At 49.7% G+C, this 17865-nt stretch overlaps 1 protein-coding gene across 8 annotated transcripts; it reads right to left on the reverse strand.

The window, feature by feature from the left end:
• Window positions 1–400: 400 nt before the first annotated feature.
• Itih3 (inter-alpha-trypsin inhibitor heavy chain 3) lies at window positions 401–15774 on the reverse strand. Of its 8 annotated transcripts, none has more exons than XM_048354853.1 (22): window positions 15682–15774; window positions 14968–14988; window positions 13891–14057; window positions 13710–13814; window positions 12969–13131; window positions 12333–12446; window positions 11199–11324; window positions 10600–10716; window positions 10176–10344; window positions 9233–9358; window positions 8780–8961; window positions 7258–7443; window positions 6987–7126; window positions 6120–6274; window positions 5488–5496; window positions 4401–4433; window positions 3862–3897; window positions 3600–3713; window positions 2916–3120; window positions 1622–1794; window positions 1351–1462; window positions 401–614 (listed from the first exon to the last, which is right to left on the reverse strand). In XM_048354853.1, exons 1-22 carry the CDS (start codon window positions 15772–15774, stop codon window positions 485–487), a joined length of 2676 nt encoding a protein of 891 aa, XP_048210810.1. In that variant the 3' UTR covers window positions 401–484. The 8 variants fall into 8 exon arrangements, with proteins under 8 accessions (XP_048210810.1, XP_048210809.1, XP_048210811.1 ...); XM_048354852.1 differs by having other exon boundaries at window positions 1622–1818; XM_048354854.1 differs by lacking the exon at window positions 14968–14988.
• Window positions 15775–17865: the final 2091 nt, after the last annotated feature.

Consider the following 17865-nt stretch of genomic DNA (forward strand, 5'->3'; position numbering starts at 1 on the left):
AGATGACATCCTCATTTAGATACCAGCTGTGTTTTCCCAGGAGTACTCTCTACTTCTGACTGTCCTGATAGGAGCTATGATCCTTGACTTAAAAAAAAAAAAAGATATTCCTGGACTCTAGAATACACTCAACCCTCCTTGACTGTTCAGAGCTCCTTGTTCCAGAGTTGATTGTGGATTTTTCTTTCCTTTCAGAAGTCATATATTTGACTCTGAAGTGTTGCTCTGATCAACTCAGCCTCAGCTGTATCAGTGGAGAGGCCTGGGAAGTTGCCTTCCTATCAGCCATCACTCATTTGAAGTGCTGCCATTCTGTGACTGTTCTTTGGAGCAGTTGCTCATGAAGGCATGCAGAGGCTAGCAGATATTTGATTTCCATATTTGGCTTTATTGTCCCAGTCCCTCCCGTAAGCCCCATTCTGTGCCCCTATTCCAGATCCCCACAGCCTGGGCCTTCTGTCTCAACAGGTGCTGATAGGTTTGCTTAGAACAGACTGGAGACAATATAGTCAGTATGGACACCATCAATCAATCCTTCTCCATTGTTGTGGACAAACCAGCACATGACCTTGGTACCAACACGGGCATCTTTTCTGTAGTCTTTCTGGGAACCCCTAAGGAAAAGAGAGAGAGATACTATAATGTGCATAGCAGGCAAGATGGCTATAGTGGGACTGGATATGTGGTTTAACTGGCAGAGTTCCTATCAGGGGCAAGGCCCTGAGTTTAATCCCCAAATACCAAGGTGGACCAGTGGTCATGGTCTTAAGGTTGAAGAAAGGTGAAGTTGGAAATTCTTTAGATTTTTGCTGTATGTATGTGTGCCCATCCTGGGGCTTAAACTCTGGGCCTTGTCCATGAGCTTCTTTTGCTCAAGGCTAATGCTCTACCACTTCCAGATTTTTCTGAGTAGTTTATTGGAAATAAAAGTCTCATGGACTTTCCTGCCTGCACTGGCTTCGAACCACGATCCTCAGATCTCAGCCTCCTGAGTAGCTAGGATTACAGGCATGAGCCACTAGCACCCAGTGAAAAGTCTTGTCTTTTTCTCCACTTTTTGTGCTAAGAATCAAAACTTGGGCCTTATGCATACTCTACCACTGAGCAAGTATCCTCAGCCACTGACACTGGAAATTTCAAAAACCTAACAATTCTTAGGCCAAGAATAAGGTGACATGATTGTTCTTTCTAGAGAGCCACGTATGGGCTTTTCCTTGATTAGGAGGGACAAGACCTCAAAGAGAAACAAGGATACTTCACAGAAAAGAAGAGCCCATCAGGCAATGTGCCAGAACAGGGAGGGTTTTTCTTTTTCTCCTGCCTCGTTGCTGGGCAAAGGTGTGTTCTCACCTTGTGACAGTCAGCCTATGGTCCTTCACCAACATTGTGGCATCTGGCTTCGTAGGGTCAGAGCCTGGGCGGATGTCAGATACTTCAAAGTCAAAGGGGTGAAAGAATTGCCCTGGGAATGAAAATATTCACACTGTCAGCCCCGGCCATTGCCATGAGTAACATGGTCACTGGGCTTCCAGGGTTTGCCCAAAGGCTACATTATGTGAGTGGGAGTATGTTTCCCATGCTGCTATGTGGCCAAACAGCCTGCAGTCTGAACACTGCATACCCAGCAGTCCGTGCGTCTGTGCTGACATGCGGTGACTGTCCACCATGTAGAACCCTAGAAAGTCTTGGTGAACTGGATGTTTCTTCCATACTTGGTGTAGAACAACTACAAAGGTAACTCCATCTCCAAAAGAGACCACCATATTCTTCTTATTGTTGATTGACACGGACAGCCTAGAAGAGAAGAGGAGGTATTGGCTGTAGAGCCCCAGGGACTGTGATAGTTGGATATCTGAATCAAGGGCATCTAGCAAGCCCTACTGGGCATATGGCACCTGAGAGGAATAGTGTTGGAAACAAGGCATCTCATGCTAGAAGCTAGGGAATTTCAGAACTAATAGGTTTGGACAGAGAAGATGCAAATTGGGATAGTTGTTATTGTCATTGAATGCTTTCTTGCTTCATTTCCCAGGTTAGCCTTCAATTTATAGATCTCAGCCTCCTGAGTACTGGGACTTCAGCTTGATGCCACCACACCTGGCTTCCATCTAATGCTTTCAGCTCTCCCCTCAAAATGATTCCTATTAAGTGTCCAGAAAGCTGATTAACACAAGTGGACAAATTAAGGGTTGGAATCATCTGTCCCTTATCCCCATTTAGATTCTGGTGCTCTCTCTCTGTGTGTCTCTCTCTGTCTCTCTCTGTCTCTGTCTCTCTCTCTCACTTTGTGTGTGTGTGTGTGTGTGTGTGTGTGTGTGAATACTAGGGCTTGAACTCAAAGCTTTATGCTTTGGCTCAGCTTTTTCACTCACGGCTCTATCACTTGAGCCACTGTCTCCAGTTCTGGCTTTTTGCTGGTTAATTAGAGATGAGTCTCCCAGGCATGTCTACCCTGACTGGCTTTGCACCTGGATCCTCAGATCTCAGTCTCCTGAGTAGCTAGATTTATAGGCATGAGCCACCAGCACCCAGCTTTAAAGTCCGGCTCTTGGGGCTGGGAATGTGGCCTAGTGGTAGAGTGCTCCTCTTGTATACATGAAGGACAGGGTTCAATTCCTCAGCACCACATATATAGAAAAAGCTGGAAGTGGAGCTGTGGCTCAAGTGGTAGAGTGATAGCCTTGAGCAAAAAGAAGCCAGGGACAGTGCTCAGGCCCTGAGTTCAAGCCCCAGGACTGGCAACAACAACAACAACAACAACAAAAAGGTCTGGCTCTTGACTGGAGATCCAGGTTCCCCTGGTACTAAAGTCCCAGTCCACCAGTCTCTCCTATAACCCTGCAGAGATATTTGGTGCTGGGATTGGCTCAAATCCTTCTGGTTTCTATGTCCTTTAGAGACACAAAGGACCTTACCCATCCTGTGTGACCACTATTGTGTCCAGCCAGCTGAATATACTTGCTGCCTCCCCGTTCCACAGGGTGATCTTCTCTGTGGTCACCTCCATCCGGAAGTCCATCTGAGCATTGGTAATGCCCAATTTTCCAAAGTATGTCTTCCTGGTCTTGGAATCCGTGCTGCTTCCCTTGTCTCCAATGATCTGCCCATTAACTGTGAGACCTGCCAGAGGGATAAGCAGGGAGAGAGAGACCAATTAAGTCCTCTGAGTCTAGGCTTCCCTTTAGAGATCTGCCTTCCCCTTATCCACACCTGCTGTTGGGAGCAAAATGGAGTCCCTAAGGAAAGAGCAAGATGTCAGCCCTGTCTGTTACAGACACTTCAGGCCTAGGTATAGCTAGGTTGTGTTGGGACATTGTGGACCTGCCCCTTGCCTGGGCCAAGGAGTGTCACTCAGAAGACAAAATGCTCCCTAGACAGGCTGGATCCTCTCTTCTGCCCCCTGAGCCAGACTTCCTTGCCCTTTCTCTATTAGCACTCTGGACATAGTGAGTCTGGCTCTCAGTGCCCCGCTCCACCACTCCTGCCCACAGAGTGCTCTGCATATGGAGATGACTCTGTTCCTGGACAGAGTGAGAAGTACCAGGCCCATGAGCCCTCACAGGGACTTCTGGTCCCCCAAGAATGCCCCCAGCTCACACCTGTAACTGGGTCATGAATGAGACGCAGCACTGTGCCTGGATCTTCGTCAATGTTGAAGCAGATGGCATCACCTTTCTCTGGAACTTGGATGATGAAATGGGGGTCGCCATCCACTGAGGGCACATCAGAGAAAGGGCTGGCACTCAGAGCTTCTATACCAAGAACCTCCCCTGGCCTCCTGGCCCTGTAGGAGGAACTCTTGGACAGGCAGTTCTGTACCTGGGACCCTGAGCCCTGACCTGGGAGGAGCCATGGACTTACCATAGTGGTATGTTTTTTGAGGAGGCTGGTAGCTAGCTGTGGAGTAAAGGGAGAAGGATTCATCTAGCAAGCCCTTCTGGGGAGGGCTGAGACCGCCACCCAGATTTGACTCATAATCCTTCTTGAGAGCTTGTTTGGAGGTTCTAGCAGGGGAGCGCAGCTACTCGTATACCCTTGACCAAAGACTGGTCCTCCTCTATCGGGGATGGTCGTCCTCTTCGACCAAGCGCGCAGCTTCAGGAGGGACGCACATGGAGCGGTGAGGGAGGAAGGGGACACCCGCCTAGCCAGCCAGATCAGCCGAATCAACCCTGGCGATCAATGGGGTGACAGATGTCGCAGCCAGATCGCCCTCACATCCTCATAATCCTTCTTGATTCCTACTGCTCTTGTACCCTTCTACTGTCTCCACAACCACCCAGTTGTTTCAGGACCCCAGATCCATCTGCCTGACACAGGAAAGACCACAGACTAGGGTGGGACAGGACTGGGCTCCAGAGAATAGGTAGAGAAAGTTGTGGTAGTCATTGTCTACTTACTCAGGTAGGCCTGGGAGGAGGTCACTGAAGTGGCTGAAAAGAAGCCAAAGGGCCATGGTTAGAGTCTAGGGTCTCCCCACCCTTGGTTCTGTGCCTTCTGCTTGTTCTAAAGCTATTGGTCCTAGGAGGATTCTAACACTGGAGAAACAAAATATGGGGATGTGACTCCAGAGTTCAGTCTTTAGAAGAGAGACATGCCAAGGAAACTCCTTTATAAGGCTGGTGGTATGATAATCAGTGTATATAGTTAGTGCTAGGAGCCCAACATTTTGATGTGACTAAAATCATCAAGTTACCAGCTTCGCTCTCATGGGTAATGATCAGAGCAGACATCTGTCCAGACCCCTGGACTCACCAACCCTTACCTGGGGTAGGGGGAAGCCCACAGTTGTCTGTTGCTCTTTAGTAGTAAGACACCTAACACACATACTGATACATAATACATACTTGCATGTATACACACACACAAACACACCACTGACTACATTTGAAAGGAGTGTTCTGAGTGGAAAGAGATGGCCCGATGCATGTGCTTCTTATGTAGGTGAAGGTGGGATGGGTTGGCAGGTGCTTGGTGGCAGTTGGATGATAGGGGGTAAGAATACAATTTTATGGTGATTGGTGTCAAACATTTGGTTTCCAGTAATTTCTAGCATAGGTACTGGTCCCAGGCTTCCTAGGCCTAAGCACAGATCAACTACCTACTGAGTCCTTGAGCAAAAATGGATATAGCTTCCTCATTTCCCTCCCTGTAAAATGGGAGTCATAAAAGGACTCTCTTAGATGGGTGCTGTGGGGTTGAGAATAAGTGCCTCACAGGATAAATGTTCCTTTTTGAAGGCCAGACGATACTGTTATATTGATTGTCTCTCCTCGGGCAGAGAAAGCCCTTTTCCAAGCAACTGATGAGAACCCAGGCTCAGAGGGTCATGTAGCTCATTATTTGGCAGTAACAGAGCTGGACCCAAGCCCCAATGTGTTGAGTGCCGCTTGCACCCAGGCTGGGTGACCCTGCAGGCCTGGAAAGGCCCCTCCAGTTCTGTTTCATCTTCGTCCCACGATGCCAATTGGCCTCTCTGAAGCTTACCTTCTGCACCTGCAGGCACAGCAAGGGAGGAAGAGAAAAAGTGCAGTAGAAACCATGAGTCACCAATCAGAGCTATTGTAGTCAATAGGGGTGGCCCACGCGGGGTTCAGAGCCTGCTGGCTGGACCAGTTCTTCACCTCCCATGCCTCGTAGTGTCAAACGCTCCCTGCCCCCTGCAGTCCAGTTATACTAGGCAGAGACGCCCTCACCTTGCAAAGTACAGTCTGGAGGGCTGGTGATGGAGGCTTGATCTCTGCCTCTAGCTCTCAAGGCCTCCATTTTCTCACAGTCCCTAGGTGCCCAGTAGACTTCTCCAGGCCTAACTTGTAGTTGGAAGTGCTTCTTCTTGCCTAACAAAACCCCTCTAATACTGCAATCAAAATCCCTTTCTTAAAATGGTCCCCAAGAATGTGCCACATTAGTTCATCTTCCCTGAGAGATTAAGAAGTTCCTGTTCACCCCACACTGCACTGTCATTACTGACTGTTTCACTGTCGGAACGCTCCCTTCCCTAGCCTGTGGCCAGCTTTCCTTCTAGTACTCTTAGACATGCTCCCCTTCAGGAGGTGTGGTCTCCCCAGCCTGGTCACCTCCCCTCCTGGGCACCCAAGGCTCAGTGTCTCTGTTCCCACCTTCTTCAGGCTTGTCTGCAATGGCTGTCTGGTCCTCGTTGTCCTCAGGCTTGGTTACCACCATAGAGGTCAGTGGAGTCACAAAGTGGTACTTGAGAGACAGCTCCAGGGCCTGAGCTGTGAGGTTCTGCTTCTCATCACCATGGGCCTTCTTGCTGTGAGGACAGACTGACTGCTCAAAGAGAGTTTACACACAACACCGCTTACCTGCCCTCCTTGCACTAGCTTCTGGAACAATAAGGTCCCTAGAGGGAGTCCCCTTACTGCTCCAGGGTGAGGCTTAAAAAAGACTGTATCGCCACCAGCTCCCGGGGACATATAGATAAACTCTGTATCCTCTCTGGTCTATTTCCCCCACCTCTAAAATGTAAAGGGCTTGAAATAGGCACTCAACAATTGTTCATGATTATATCTATGTACCAGGTGCCCAGCATATGCCAGATCCATGCTGGGAGCTTGGCCACACCTAGAGGAACTCTGGCATGACCCTCTCCAGCAGGCCCCCTCTGCTCTCTGGGAACTGCTCGTTCCTGTCATTCCTCAGTGGCACCTGGTATGAGGAGCAGGGTACTGAGTTCCTTTAGCCCTTGAGGCCCTCCTGAGTTACTGTTCTTGGCTGTGCTACACTGCTTGAGCCTCGGCTGTCAGGTCTGGGTATGGAACACAGATAAACGATTCTTTGGCTGAGCCAAGAAAATAGTGGAGCGGTAGGGATAGGTGTGGAGGTTTCCTTTCCTTGGGCATAGCCAACTCATTCCTCTTGGCCTCCCTCGGAGCACATCAGTACCAGAGCAGGTACAAGTGTGGTGCTGGCAGTGCCAGATTCCCAGGGTAGGGCCTGGCTACATGAGAGGGGGGCCAGGTCACCTTTTCTCCAGTAGCTGCTCAATGGTGAGATAGGCCCAGAGCCTTTCGATGTAGTCTCCAAAAATGTAGTCTCGCTCCTTCAGGGCCTCCTCCATCTCCTTCACATCTACCTCCTCTGTGAAGGTCAGATCATTGATAGCCTAGGCAGGGGTGGAAACAGGTCAGAGCCTGGGTCTGGGTAGGCCAGGGGCAGGGGCTGCCACTACTGGACCATCATGATGCCTGAAGTCTGGGCCTAACTGGGCTGATGCTTCATCACCCAGGTTCTTACCCCATGGCCCTTCACATCTGCCTTAAAACTGTTCATATTCTCATCCAGCAGGCGTCCAGCCACCACGATTTCAGAGCCATCATAGAAGTGCTGGTAACTGTTCTGGGTGAGGTCCAAGATGGCGTTCTCAGGATACTCCACCTCCACGCCTGTCAGCAGTGGGTTAGCCACCTCCTCATAGAAGCCCTGCAGTTTGCATTAGAGATCTGGTCATCTCAGGTCCCCCAAGACAGGCATTGAGAAGCCCAGAGTAGGTCAGTCCCATAAATGCTACAGCCTGGCATCCAACACCCTCAGGTCTGGGCAGTCCTGCCTCCTGACTCTTCAGCTCAGCCCTAACTGTGCCCTTCATTCTAGGAAGGTCTTTCGTGCCCCATCCCTGTAGGAAGACTGGGATAGGACAGAGTTCTTTAAAAGTGTGGGATAAATGGTTGTTGCAAGGGGAAAAGAAAGGGATCAAAGTCCTGGAGATCTGAGTGGGACAGAGGGGAGGAAGGCATCGGAGCCACCTGCAGAGGGAGAGACAATGTTCCCTGACAGGGGAAGGTATCCAGATTTACAGATCAAAAGAAAGACCCATTTAAATTTTAATATCAGCTAAAAAAATATTTTGGGTTTGTGTTTTTTTGGGGGGTGTGGGCAGTCCTGAGGCTTGAACTCTGGGCCTTAGGTGCTTGTCCTAAGCTCCTTTTACTCAAGATTAGCACCCTACCACTGGAGCCACAGCACCATGCCTGGCTTTTTCTGTGATTAATTGGAGATGAGAGTCTCACAGACTTTCCTGCCTGGTCTGGCTTTCAACTGCAATGCTCAGATCTCACCCTCCTAGGATTACAGGCATAAGCCACCAGCACCAGCAAAACAAAACAAACCAGTATAACTATGTCTGTTATGGGTTGAATTGTGTAGTGCATTCCTAAAGTGTGTCTGTTGTTGTCCTAACCCTCAGTTCCTCCAAATGTGACCTTATTTGGAGGTAGAATTTTTACAAAAATAATCCAATGAGGTCATTAGGGTGGGCCCTGATCCAGTATGACTTGTGGCCTTATATAAGAGGGAAATTGGATACAGTCATGCAATGAGGAATGACAGAAGGCACAGGGAGAAGATGCCATGGATAAATCAAGAAGGTAGGCCTAGGACAAATTTCTCCCTCCCACCCTCAGAGGGAAACCAGCCCACCAACATCTTGACCTTGAAATTGGACTTGCAGCCTTCAGAGCTGTGAGACAATGGTTGCTGTTATTTACTTCGCTGTGGCAGAATTAGTAAACTAATTCAGTGTCTTATGCAACGTTGCGTATAAGGATTTCATGTTTATCTAGATGTCACTAACTCTGGCAACCCTACAGAGTATACAAGTCTGTTCTGTGTAGTACAAGGACTAAATCCTAACAAGAGGCAACCAGAGATAGATCTCCACTCCAAGTTTTTCTAATGCCTCAAGCTATTACACAGTGGGACAGCTGCCTGGAGAAGTAGTGAGCTCCTCACTTCTGGAGGTGTACAAGGCAAGGCATACCTGCAACTGCAAGTGGGCATCAGAGTCTTCATAAATGCGTCGAGCAAGGCCACTGTTCTCCAGGGCCATACTCTCCAGGAAATTATAGTTCAAGTTCTTGCCAAAGCCCAGGTTATACAAGGGGAATTGGCCTCCAATTGCGTTCCGCACATTCTCCTGGATCTTTTCAGGTCTTCTCTCACCTACAGAAGACCAGGGAGTATTTGTACTGGGGACTGTGTGGGGAAGTCCAACTCCTGCACATGCACAGCTGGTGGAGTTGGTACCAAGCTCTTGCTAGGACAGATAATGCAGACTGCTGGTGGAGGCAGAGGGCAGGACCCTGTCCTTGAGGGGCTCACAGGTAGTGGGATACCCTGGGAAGAGCCACTTGAAGTCTTGCAGTGAGCCAGTTTCAGCAACCAGGACAGCAACCAGGCCCTCACCCTTGTTCAGAGCTGCCTCCCCACTCACCGACATTGGCATCCCCATCAGTCAGCATGATGAGGATGGAGGTGCTCCGCTCAGGGACAAGATGTTCTTCCCGGGCCCTGGTCAGCATACTGATACCTCTCAGCAGTCCATCATTGATGTTGGTCACTGTGACAGAGACAGAAAGGCAGCACTGTGGGAGGGGCTTCTCAGGATAGAAGGATGTCAGAGTGGACGACAGGCCCTGCTCAAAGACCCCATCTGTCTGTATTTGCTAGTATGTACATATGTATAGTAAACCAAGAATATAATACAGTAAGCCAGTATACTAAGCTGAAAGAGTTGGCACATCAACAAATAATGTACACTTTCACACAAGGATCAAAGGACTGCCAGAAGGATAGAAGCATGTGGTGATTATAAAAACAATTTGGAAAGCAGTCAGATGGACTCCTAGCTCCATCACTGGGAGGAGAGGAGAGCAATATAGATGTCATCTGTGGTTTTTGTTGTGAAACAGGACCAAGAAGAAGGGTTCCCTGTGGCCAAGTCTCTCTCAAGGATACTTATGGGGTCAGAACCATGGATTCTCCTAGAGTGCACAATACTGTCTTCAAGCCTGAGGACCACCCATTCCCACCTCAACTCTGCATGGGGGACTGCAGAGGCGGTGTGCCAAGGAAGGAGTAAAACAGGTTGGCTGTAGAGAGGGATTGGCTGAAGGGATGTCTGCTCTCCCCTCTGTTCTTTTTTGTTGTTGTTGTTTTGTTTTGTTTTGTTTTGCCAGTCCTGGGGCTTAGACTCAGGGCCTGAGCACTGTCCCTGACTTCTTTTTGCTCAAGGCACTCTACCACTTGAGCCACAGCGCCACTTCTGGCCGTTTTCTGTATATGTGGTGCTGGGGAGTTGAACCCAGGGCTTCATGTATACAAGACAAGCACTCTTGCCACTAGGCCATATCCCCAGCCCTTCCCTCTGTTCTTACTTCCCTGATCACGAATGTTCTCCACAAATGTCCTGGCCTCCTTCAGGTTCTCTGGAGTGGCTTGAATTAAGTGGTCTTTCCAAGTGGTCACATCTCCACTGAATAGGATAAAATTCAAGAAGTCTTCCTCTTTCATGTCCTCTAGGATTTTGAAAAGGGCATCCTTGGTCTAAGGAAAAGATGGACAAGCACCTGAGAGCCAAAGAAGCAGTAGGTAAAGTCTCTTCCCCGCCTCAGCTTACAACAGAAGCCTTACTGGTCTCCTCAAGGAGTGTTGCTCGAGGCTCCCTACACAGTGGGAAGAACCTTGGAGTCTTTTTATGCCCTGTCCACTTCCTCCTCGTTCACCAGACATACCAGCATTTTCACTGTGGAAAAAAAAAATCCCTTCCCCCCACACACTCTCCAACCCCCACAAAGCTACCTGGGCTAATTTTCGACCAGACATGGAGCCGCTGACATCAATCACAAAGACCACATTCTTCGGCACCACTGGAAGGCCTTGAGGTGCAAAGAAGTGCACAAAGTAGCCATTGACCACCTGCAAAGGGAGGTGTAACACCAGGTGGGCTCCTCTCTCCGGTAGGAGCCACACATTCTTTCATTCACTCATTCATCCATTCATTCATTCATTTTCTGCTAGTACTGAGACTTGAACCCAGGGCCTTTCTCCCTCACTTGGCTTTTTCACTTGAGTGGCATTCTACCATTTGAGCCACACCTCCACATCTGGCTTTATGCTGGTTAATTGGAGGTAAGAGTCTCATGACTTACCTGTCCTGACTGATTTCAAACCATGATCCTCAGATTGCAGCCTCCTGAGCAGCTAGGATAACAAGTATGAGCCACCAGCATCTGACTCAGACATTTATTTAATACCCAAGGAGGTGCTACACAAGAGTAGAGAAACAGCTGGGGTTGAAGATCAAGGAGGGTAGTACTAGGTATAGCTGCAGCCCCTTCAGGCACCCTCCTGCTTCCCACTATGGTGGTGATTTGGCTAGCTTTACCATTGGTGTTTACCTGCACATTGGCTGGAGACTCTCTGTTCACATCATAGGTGATGGTGAAATCTCCATTGAGAAGGGAATCTGTACAAGTTGGGCATGAGCGTTGTTGGTCTAAGCTGGGCTTGAAGGATACATGGCCCTGAGGAATGGAGATGGGAGACCTTGTTCAGTTTGGCTGCCCACTGGCAGACAGTCCTGAGGAGTCCTCACAGTGAGGAGCCTGTCAGTAGACACAGCCTGGCCCAGTATGCTGTAGGAGGTGAGAGCCGGGTGGACATAGCTGCTCAACATGTTCTATCTTTCTGAGTGTCTTTTCTCCTGCATGATCAGGATCTTCTAGCTCAGCACTGGAAACCACGTAGGGAAGGGATCTTTGCCTCATGGAAGCGAATTTCACAGTGGGTGGTTTTTGCAAATTGGAAAGTACTGGTGTCAGAAGAGGGAGGAGTGGGAGCCAGAGGGATCCTAGTATGGATGCTGCCATGAAGAAGTCAGTAGCTGGGCTGGGGATATAGCCTAGTGGCAAGCGTGCCTGCCTCGGATACACGAGGCCCTAGGTTCGATTCCCCAGCACCACATATACAGAAAACGGCCAGAAGCGGCGCTGTGGCTCAAGTGGCAGAGTGCTAGCCTTGAGCGGGAAGAAGCCAGGGACAGTGCTCAGGCCCTGAGTCCAAGGCCCAGGACTGGCAAAAAAAAAAAGAAGTCAGTAGCCCAGAGCATGTGCTCCATGCATCTTGCCCTGGAGCTCCTGGATGAGGTTTGCTGTTTACATAAATAACCTCTGCTCAGCACCAAGAGGCCCTTGGAACAGGAAGGAGACTGGGAGCTGGAGCCAACCACCTAGCACCATGAATGAAGTTCTCTTTCATCTTTCACCTCTCAGTGTGGAGCTCAGTTTCCTTTATGAACAGTAGCTGCAACCCCTTCCCTATCCACTGAGCTCTATAGCCAACTCTCCTGTCTCTCCTATCCCAGTATAGTTGAGACCTTCAAACTCTCTAACAGGTCATCAGCCTCCTCGCTGCTGACCCTGGTGGCCAAAATCAAAGGTGTCAGGTGGAGGCTGACACCCTCAGCCCCATACCGGTGAGCCTGTCCTGGTCTCTTGCCCTGTACCCCCAGGTCCCAGAGGCATCTATACCACCTTTTTCCCTGAGAAAGACTTGGTGAGGGCACTGCCCAGGAGGTCATTGGTGATGAACGAAGCTGTGGCATCCAGCGTGCTAATACCCTGAGGCTCAAAGATGTGTGCATCAATCTGAAATGGTCAAAACAAGGAGAGGGTTTTTGTCACCCAGTGATAGTACAGAGGCTCTGGAACAGCACATGGAAAATGACATGGGCTTGTGATTATGCCAGGACTCTCTTGGACAGGCTGAGGGCCAGGCCTGCTGCCATCCACTAGGAAAGTGATCAAAGATTCTTCCCAAAGTGATTCCACCATCTGCCACATGTCCCAAGTCTCACCATGACAGCATTCCCTTTGACTTCCAGCTTTGACAGAAGTAAAATGCCTATGGCTTAGTTACAAAACATTACAGGTGCATTATGGTATTGCCCTCAGGGGCCAGCACCAAATGTGGTCGTCTGGGTCCAGTTCAGCCTCTTGTCTTTGGCCCCCAGATGCTATGGCCAGAGGCATTGTAATCCCTCCAAGCTTCCTCAAACAAGTGGAAAGTCCAGAACTTTTAGATCCTAGGCCTTGCGCCACACAGGTCCTTCCCTGAGCCCCTCTACAGTGTCAGCAGAGGCCGCACGAGTGGCGGGAGTGATTGGTTACCTCAAAGTGCTTGACCAGTTGCTTTGGCTGGATCTTGAGGAACATCTCGTACTTGCCCTTGTGCCTCTTCAGCAGCTCCTCATAGGTTAGCTCAAAGGTGACTTTGCTGCCTGCTGCCACATTGACTGAGACAGTGAATTTCTCCAACTTCCTCCCAGAGGCCCTGCATGATGTTTAAGTCAGTGTCTCCCCCAAAGATGCAGGAACTCACCCTTCCTCAACCCCTGGGTTCAAGTTCCAGTTCTATAGTTAGAGAATTCCCTCAGCGCTCCTCCTCCTCCCCCTCCCCCTCCTCCTCCCCCTCCCCCTCCCCCTCCCCCTCCCCCTCCCCCTCTCCCTCCCCCTCCCCCTCCCCCTCCCCCTCCCCCTCCCCCTCCTCCTCCTCCTCTTCTTTTTTGCCAGTCCTGGGGCTTGAAATCAGGGCCTGAGCACTGTCCCTGGCTTCTTTTTGCTCAAGGCTAGCACTCTGCCACTCGAGCCACAGCACCGTTTGTAACTTTTTCTGTGTATGTGGTGCTGAGGAATCGAACCCAGGGCTTCATGCATGCTAGGCAAGCACTACTGCTATGCCATTTTCCCAACCCCTCCCTCAGCATTCGGAGCCTCAGTTGCCTCAACCTCAAAATGAGATAATGCAAACATTCTGGGTGCATTTTGCTATGTTGATAATAAGCTGTTGTTTGCCTCTCTGAAGGTCGTTCCATCCCAGAGTTCTCCACCAGACCTGAGGTCTACACTTACTTCACCAAGCCAGCAGTCTTGCCCTGGGACACAGCCTTTTCATACTGCTTCTTGGCAACTTCCTTCTCCTTGACATTCCCAGGGTAGGTGACTCCATCAATGGTCCTGCAAGGAAAGAGTTGTCACCCTGGGCCAGACCTCCCCTTCTGAGCTCAGAGCCAGCAGCTATGGTGACACCTACAAGGTGAAGTTGGTGATGAAGGCCGTCTTGGGCAGCTCCACATCAAAGGAAACTTCTTTGGCCTTATCTGCACGGTTCACAGCCCTTGTGGTGACAACATTGTGAGCAAAGCGGGAGGTCACCTTGCAACTGATCGTAGTACTGTAGATCTCAATGCCATCAACTACCTGGGAGAGAGGTGGGCAGGGATCATTAGGTGATGACCAGCCAGACTCTGATCCTGGAGAGCCAGCTCTCCAGCCTGGCCGTCTTCATACTACATGGCAGGCTCTGAAGTCAGGGTCCCTTGGTTCTCCTGGTCCCCCACATTAGGAGCCTGGGCAATGTCCCCAGCTCCCACAGTCCACTGTCCCCCATCATTGGCTGCTGAGGCTTATTCTGCCTCTTTAACACAAATATGTTTACATATAGCTGCAGCCAATGATATCTCACAAAAAGCCTAGATCTGATCCTGCCTCCTCTCCCAAGTCAAACCCTCTCATCCTTCCCACACAGCCCCCAGGACAGTCTTCCCCAGCCCCCAGCTCCTCCAGGAAAGTCTGCCTCTTCAGCCTGAGCCCCAGCCAGGCCCAGGGCTTTACCCAGCTCTTCCTAGGCAGTTTCCACCACAACCTCTTTCCCCACCCACTCAGCTACTTCCTGTGTCCTTTGCTGCTGTCTTGTTCTGTTTCCTGGAAGAGGCAACTCCCCCTTAGGCCAAAGGGAGTCTTTGAATACCTCTGGAGTCTCCAGTAGGAATTATGATCTGAAGGAGGCTCTAGGGAGATGACTGGGTTCAGCAGGATCAGCCAGATGCTTCATGGGAGTGACAGGGGCATTCCGCCGTGTTCCTAACCTTGCACAGGGCCACATACCAGCAAGTACTTGCCAGTGTTGTGGAAGGTAGGGATGACCGATAGAGGCACTCCTGAGCTACCTCCTACGTGATTTCATAGTGCTCTTTCCCTGAGGTCTGGCGGGCTAGGGGGCCTGGCAGCTGTGGGGGCACCTGCCATTTTGGATCCACTGTTTAGTGATTGGATAACCATCTTCATCTTTCCCTACTCCCTTGACCCTGGCTCCAGTGAGAGTTCTTACCCCTTCCGGGAGGCTCCGTTTCTGCAAAAACAAAGAAAAACAGAGTTCAGGCAGAGGGCAAGGCCAGTATAACCTGAGAGCAGGTTCTGGGCGGAGGCCAGAGCTCAGAGTGAGGTACCGTTTACACACTCTACGGGGTCTCAGAGTGAGGTGCCTCACCGTTTACACACTCTACGGGGTCTCAGAGTGAGGTGCCTCGCCGTGTACACACTCTACAGGGTCTCAGAGTGAGGTGCCTCACTGTGTACATACTCGACGGGTCTCCAGACACAAGTCAGAGTAGGAACAACTCTGAGTAAATGGGGACACTGTGGTCCAATTAATCAAGTCTACAGGTCACCCAAAGATTAAGGCAGAAAAAATAGGACTCAGAGCTCTCTCCATGACTTGCAAGCCCCTTCTCCTTCTAGCTTTCCTGGGGCCCAGTCTCCTAGACTTCCTTCTAGAATACCCCTACCTCCCGCTACCATAATGACTCAGCTCAGCATTTTGCAGAGGCCTCTGCACCTGAGACTTGACCTTTCATAGCCTTCAGTGAGGAGAGAAATTCATGGTGAATCAATTGGATAGATGGGGGAACTGAGGCCTTGGACATCTTAGAAGGTATAGTACAAGTCCTATTCTCCTTTCACGGCACTCAGAGGACTTGCCCAGATCGGTGCCTTCTGCCCATTCACCCCTATATCCCTGATAGCAAAGTGGGGACAGACTCACCCCAAGTAGCCGGAAGGGACTTCTTGGAAAGCCGGAGGCTGCCAAACTAGGTAGCAGAGCCAACACAAGGCAGGTCCACAAAGCACACGCCATTGCTGAGCACAGAGGCCTGGCTTACTCTCCTTATATGAGCCAACCCAGTGTTTTCCAAGCAGGGTCAATAACCTGCAGCATGGGGCTGGAGCAGTGGAGGTGGGAAGCTGAGTGGAGGTGGAGTAACAACCTGGGAATATCTGTATGAAGAAGGCCTGTGAGTCTTAACAACATTGAGGCTTCATTCCTGACTGGCCAGGGACATGGAGGGCTCCAGAAAAGTAGAAACTATGCCAACAACGGGCCCTGGGCCTTCCTGTTGGGTGTGGGGGTTGTGAGTTAGGTGTGAGTTGCATTTAGAGTGAAAGGCATCTCAGTATCATTGCCTCTTACCCCTAGATCTCAGCCCCTGCCTACTGAAAGTATCCAGGGCACAGAGCCAGACACTCATCTTCAGGTTGGATGTTTTGCTCATGGTTGAGCCCCATACTCATTACCCTGCTAGAACTGGCAGGGCCCTTTGAGCAAGTCCTGCAGCCCAGTTCTCTCTGGGATTTGGCTCCCACTTGCTTTTTCTGGGCTTACTCTTCTCCTACTGACATGCCCTCCTCTCAGCTCTGGCATCCCACCTTGTCATTACTTTATGCTGAACCTCATGTCCTCAGGTCTGACTGAGTCCCCTAGACCTAGAGCTCCTGGAGGCAACACCATGCCACTCCCAGGGCCCCCTCTGTGCTCCCAGGCCTCAGCCTCTTGGGGAGTAATTCCCCTAAATGTTTCTAGTGACAATGGTGCTTTGGTGCCCAGAGTGGAAACATCAGAGAAGGACCTAAAACTTAACGGTTGAAAGTGCCTCCCAGTGGGGGCTGAGGCCTCCAGAGCTGTGTCAGGATCCTGTCATTCTTGGTGGCTTATGAGCAGCTGTGATATGCCCATGGCTTGTGAGTGGTGCTGTGCACATGGTTGAAAGCTCTAAACCCAACTCTGAGGTGTTCAGAGAGTTGGTTGCAGAAAAGTAGAACTCACAGGCAATATTTCCACAGATGGACTTGGCCCAATGGCTGAAAGTGGCAGGAGCCACACAGCAATAACAGAGTGGAAAAGTCAGCAAAGATGAAGTGACAAATGTCACTGTAGATAAGCAATTGCCTGTGCCTGAGGGCAGCTGGATGAGACCCGTTCTAAGCCCTCCTGAGTCCTGTGCCAACCCCCACTGATAGCAGGAGCTATGCTCAGGACTAATGAAGATCAAACCCAGGGCATGCCTGGGGTAGTGGGAAGACCCCTCAGAACTACAGCTGGGCCTCTTTGCTACCTCTGAGGACATCTGGTTGACAGGGCCATTTTTCTTTTTATGTTTGAGGTTTTTTTTAATTATTGCAAGATATTAGTATATACATTTTATACCCTTAATTTCTTTTAATTTATTGTTAAAGTGATGTACAGAGAGGTTACAGTTTCATACATTAGGCATTGGATACATTTCTTGTACTGTTTGTTACCTCCTCCCTCATTCCTCCTTCCCCCTCTTCTTTTCCCTCCCCCACCCCCATGAGTTGTTCAATTGGTTTACACCAAACAGTTTTTGCAAGTATTGCTTTTGTAGTCGTTTGTCTTTTTATCCTGTGTCTCACTTTGGTATTCCCTTTCACTTTCCTAGTTCTAATACCAGTATATACAGTTTCCAATGTACTCAGATAAGATACAGTGATAGTGTAGGTACAACCACAGGAAGGAGATACAAGAGGATCATCAACAATAGAAGCTACGGTTTCACATGGCATGTTGAAAGTAATTACAATGGTGATATAATACTCGTTTCCATAACATGGAGTTCTTTTCACTTAGCATTATCTTATGCATTCATAGAGGCATAGCTATTAGGCTCTTGTGATCCTCTGCTGTGACTAGCCTAAACCTGTGTTAATTATTCCCTATGAGGGAGACCATAGAGTCCATGTTTCTTTGGGTCTGCCTCACTTCACTTAGTATAATTTTTTCCAAGTCCTTCCATTTCCTTATGAATGGGGCAATGTCATTCTTTCTGATAGAGGCATAAAATTCCATTGTGTACATGTACCAAATTTTCTTGATCCATTCGTCTACTGAGGGGCATCTGGGTTGGTTCCATATTTTAGCTATGACAAATTG

The sequence above is a fragment of the Perognathus longimembris genome, chromosome 10 (genome assembly GCF_023159225.1).
Source record: "Perognathus longimembris pacificus isolate PPM17 chromosome 10, ASM2315922v1, whole genome shotgun sequence".
In the NCBI taxonomy this organism is placed as follows: Eukaryota; Metazoa; Chordata; class Mammalia; order Rodentia; family Heteromyidae; genus Perognathus; species Perognathus longimembris.

Coding starts and splice junctions, on each gene's coding strand:
- Itih3 (XM_048354852.1), bottom strand. CDS start 15,774: ATGGCGTGTGCTTTGTGGACCTGCCTTGTGTTGGCTCTGCTACCTAGT. Junction 10,345..10,599: donor CTGGTCGAAAATTAGCCCAG/GTAGCTTTGTGG, acceptor TCTTTTCCTTAG/ACCAAGGATGCCCTTTTCAA. Junction 615..1,350: donor CATAGGCTGACTGTCACAAG/GTGAGAACACAC, acceptor TCTTTTCCTTAG/GGGTTCCCAGAAAGACTACA.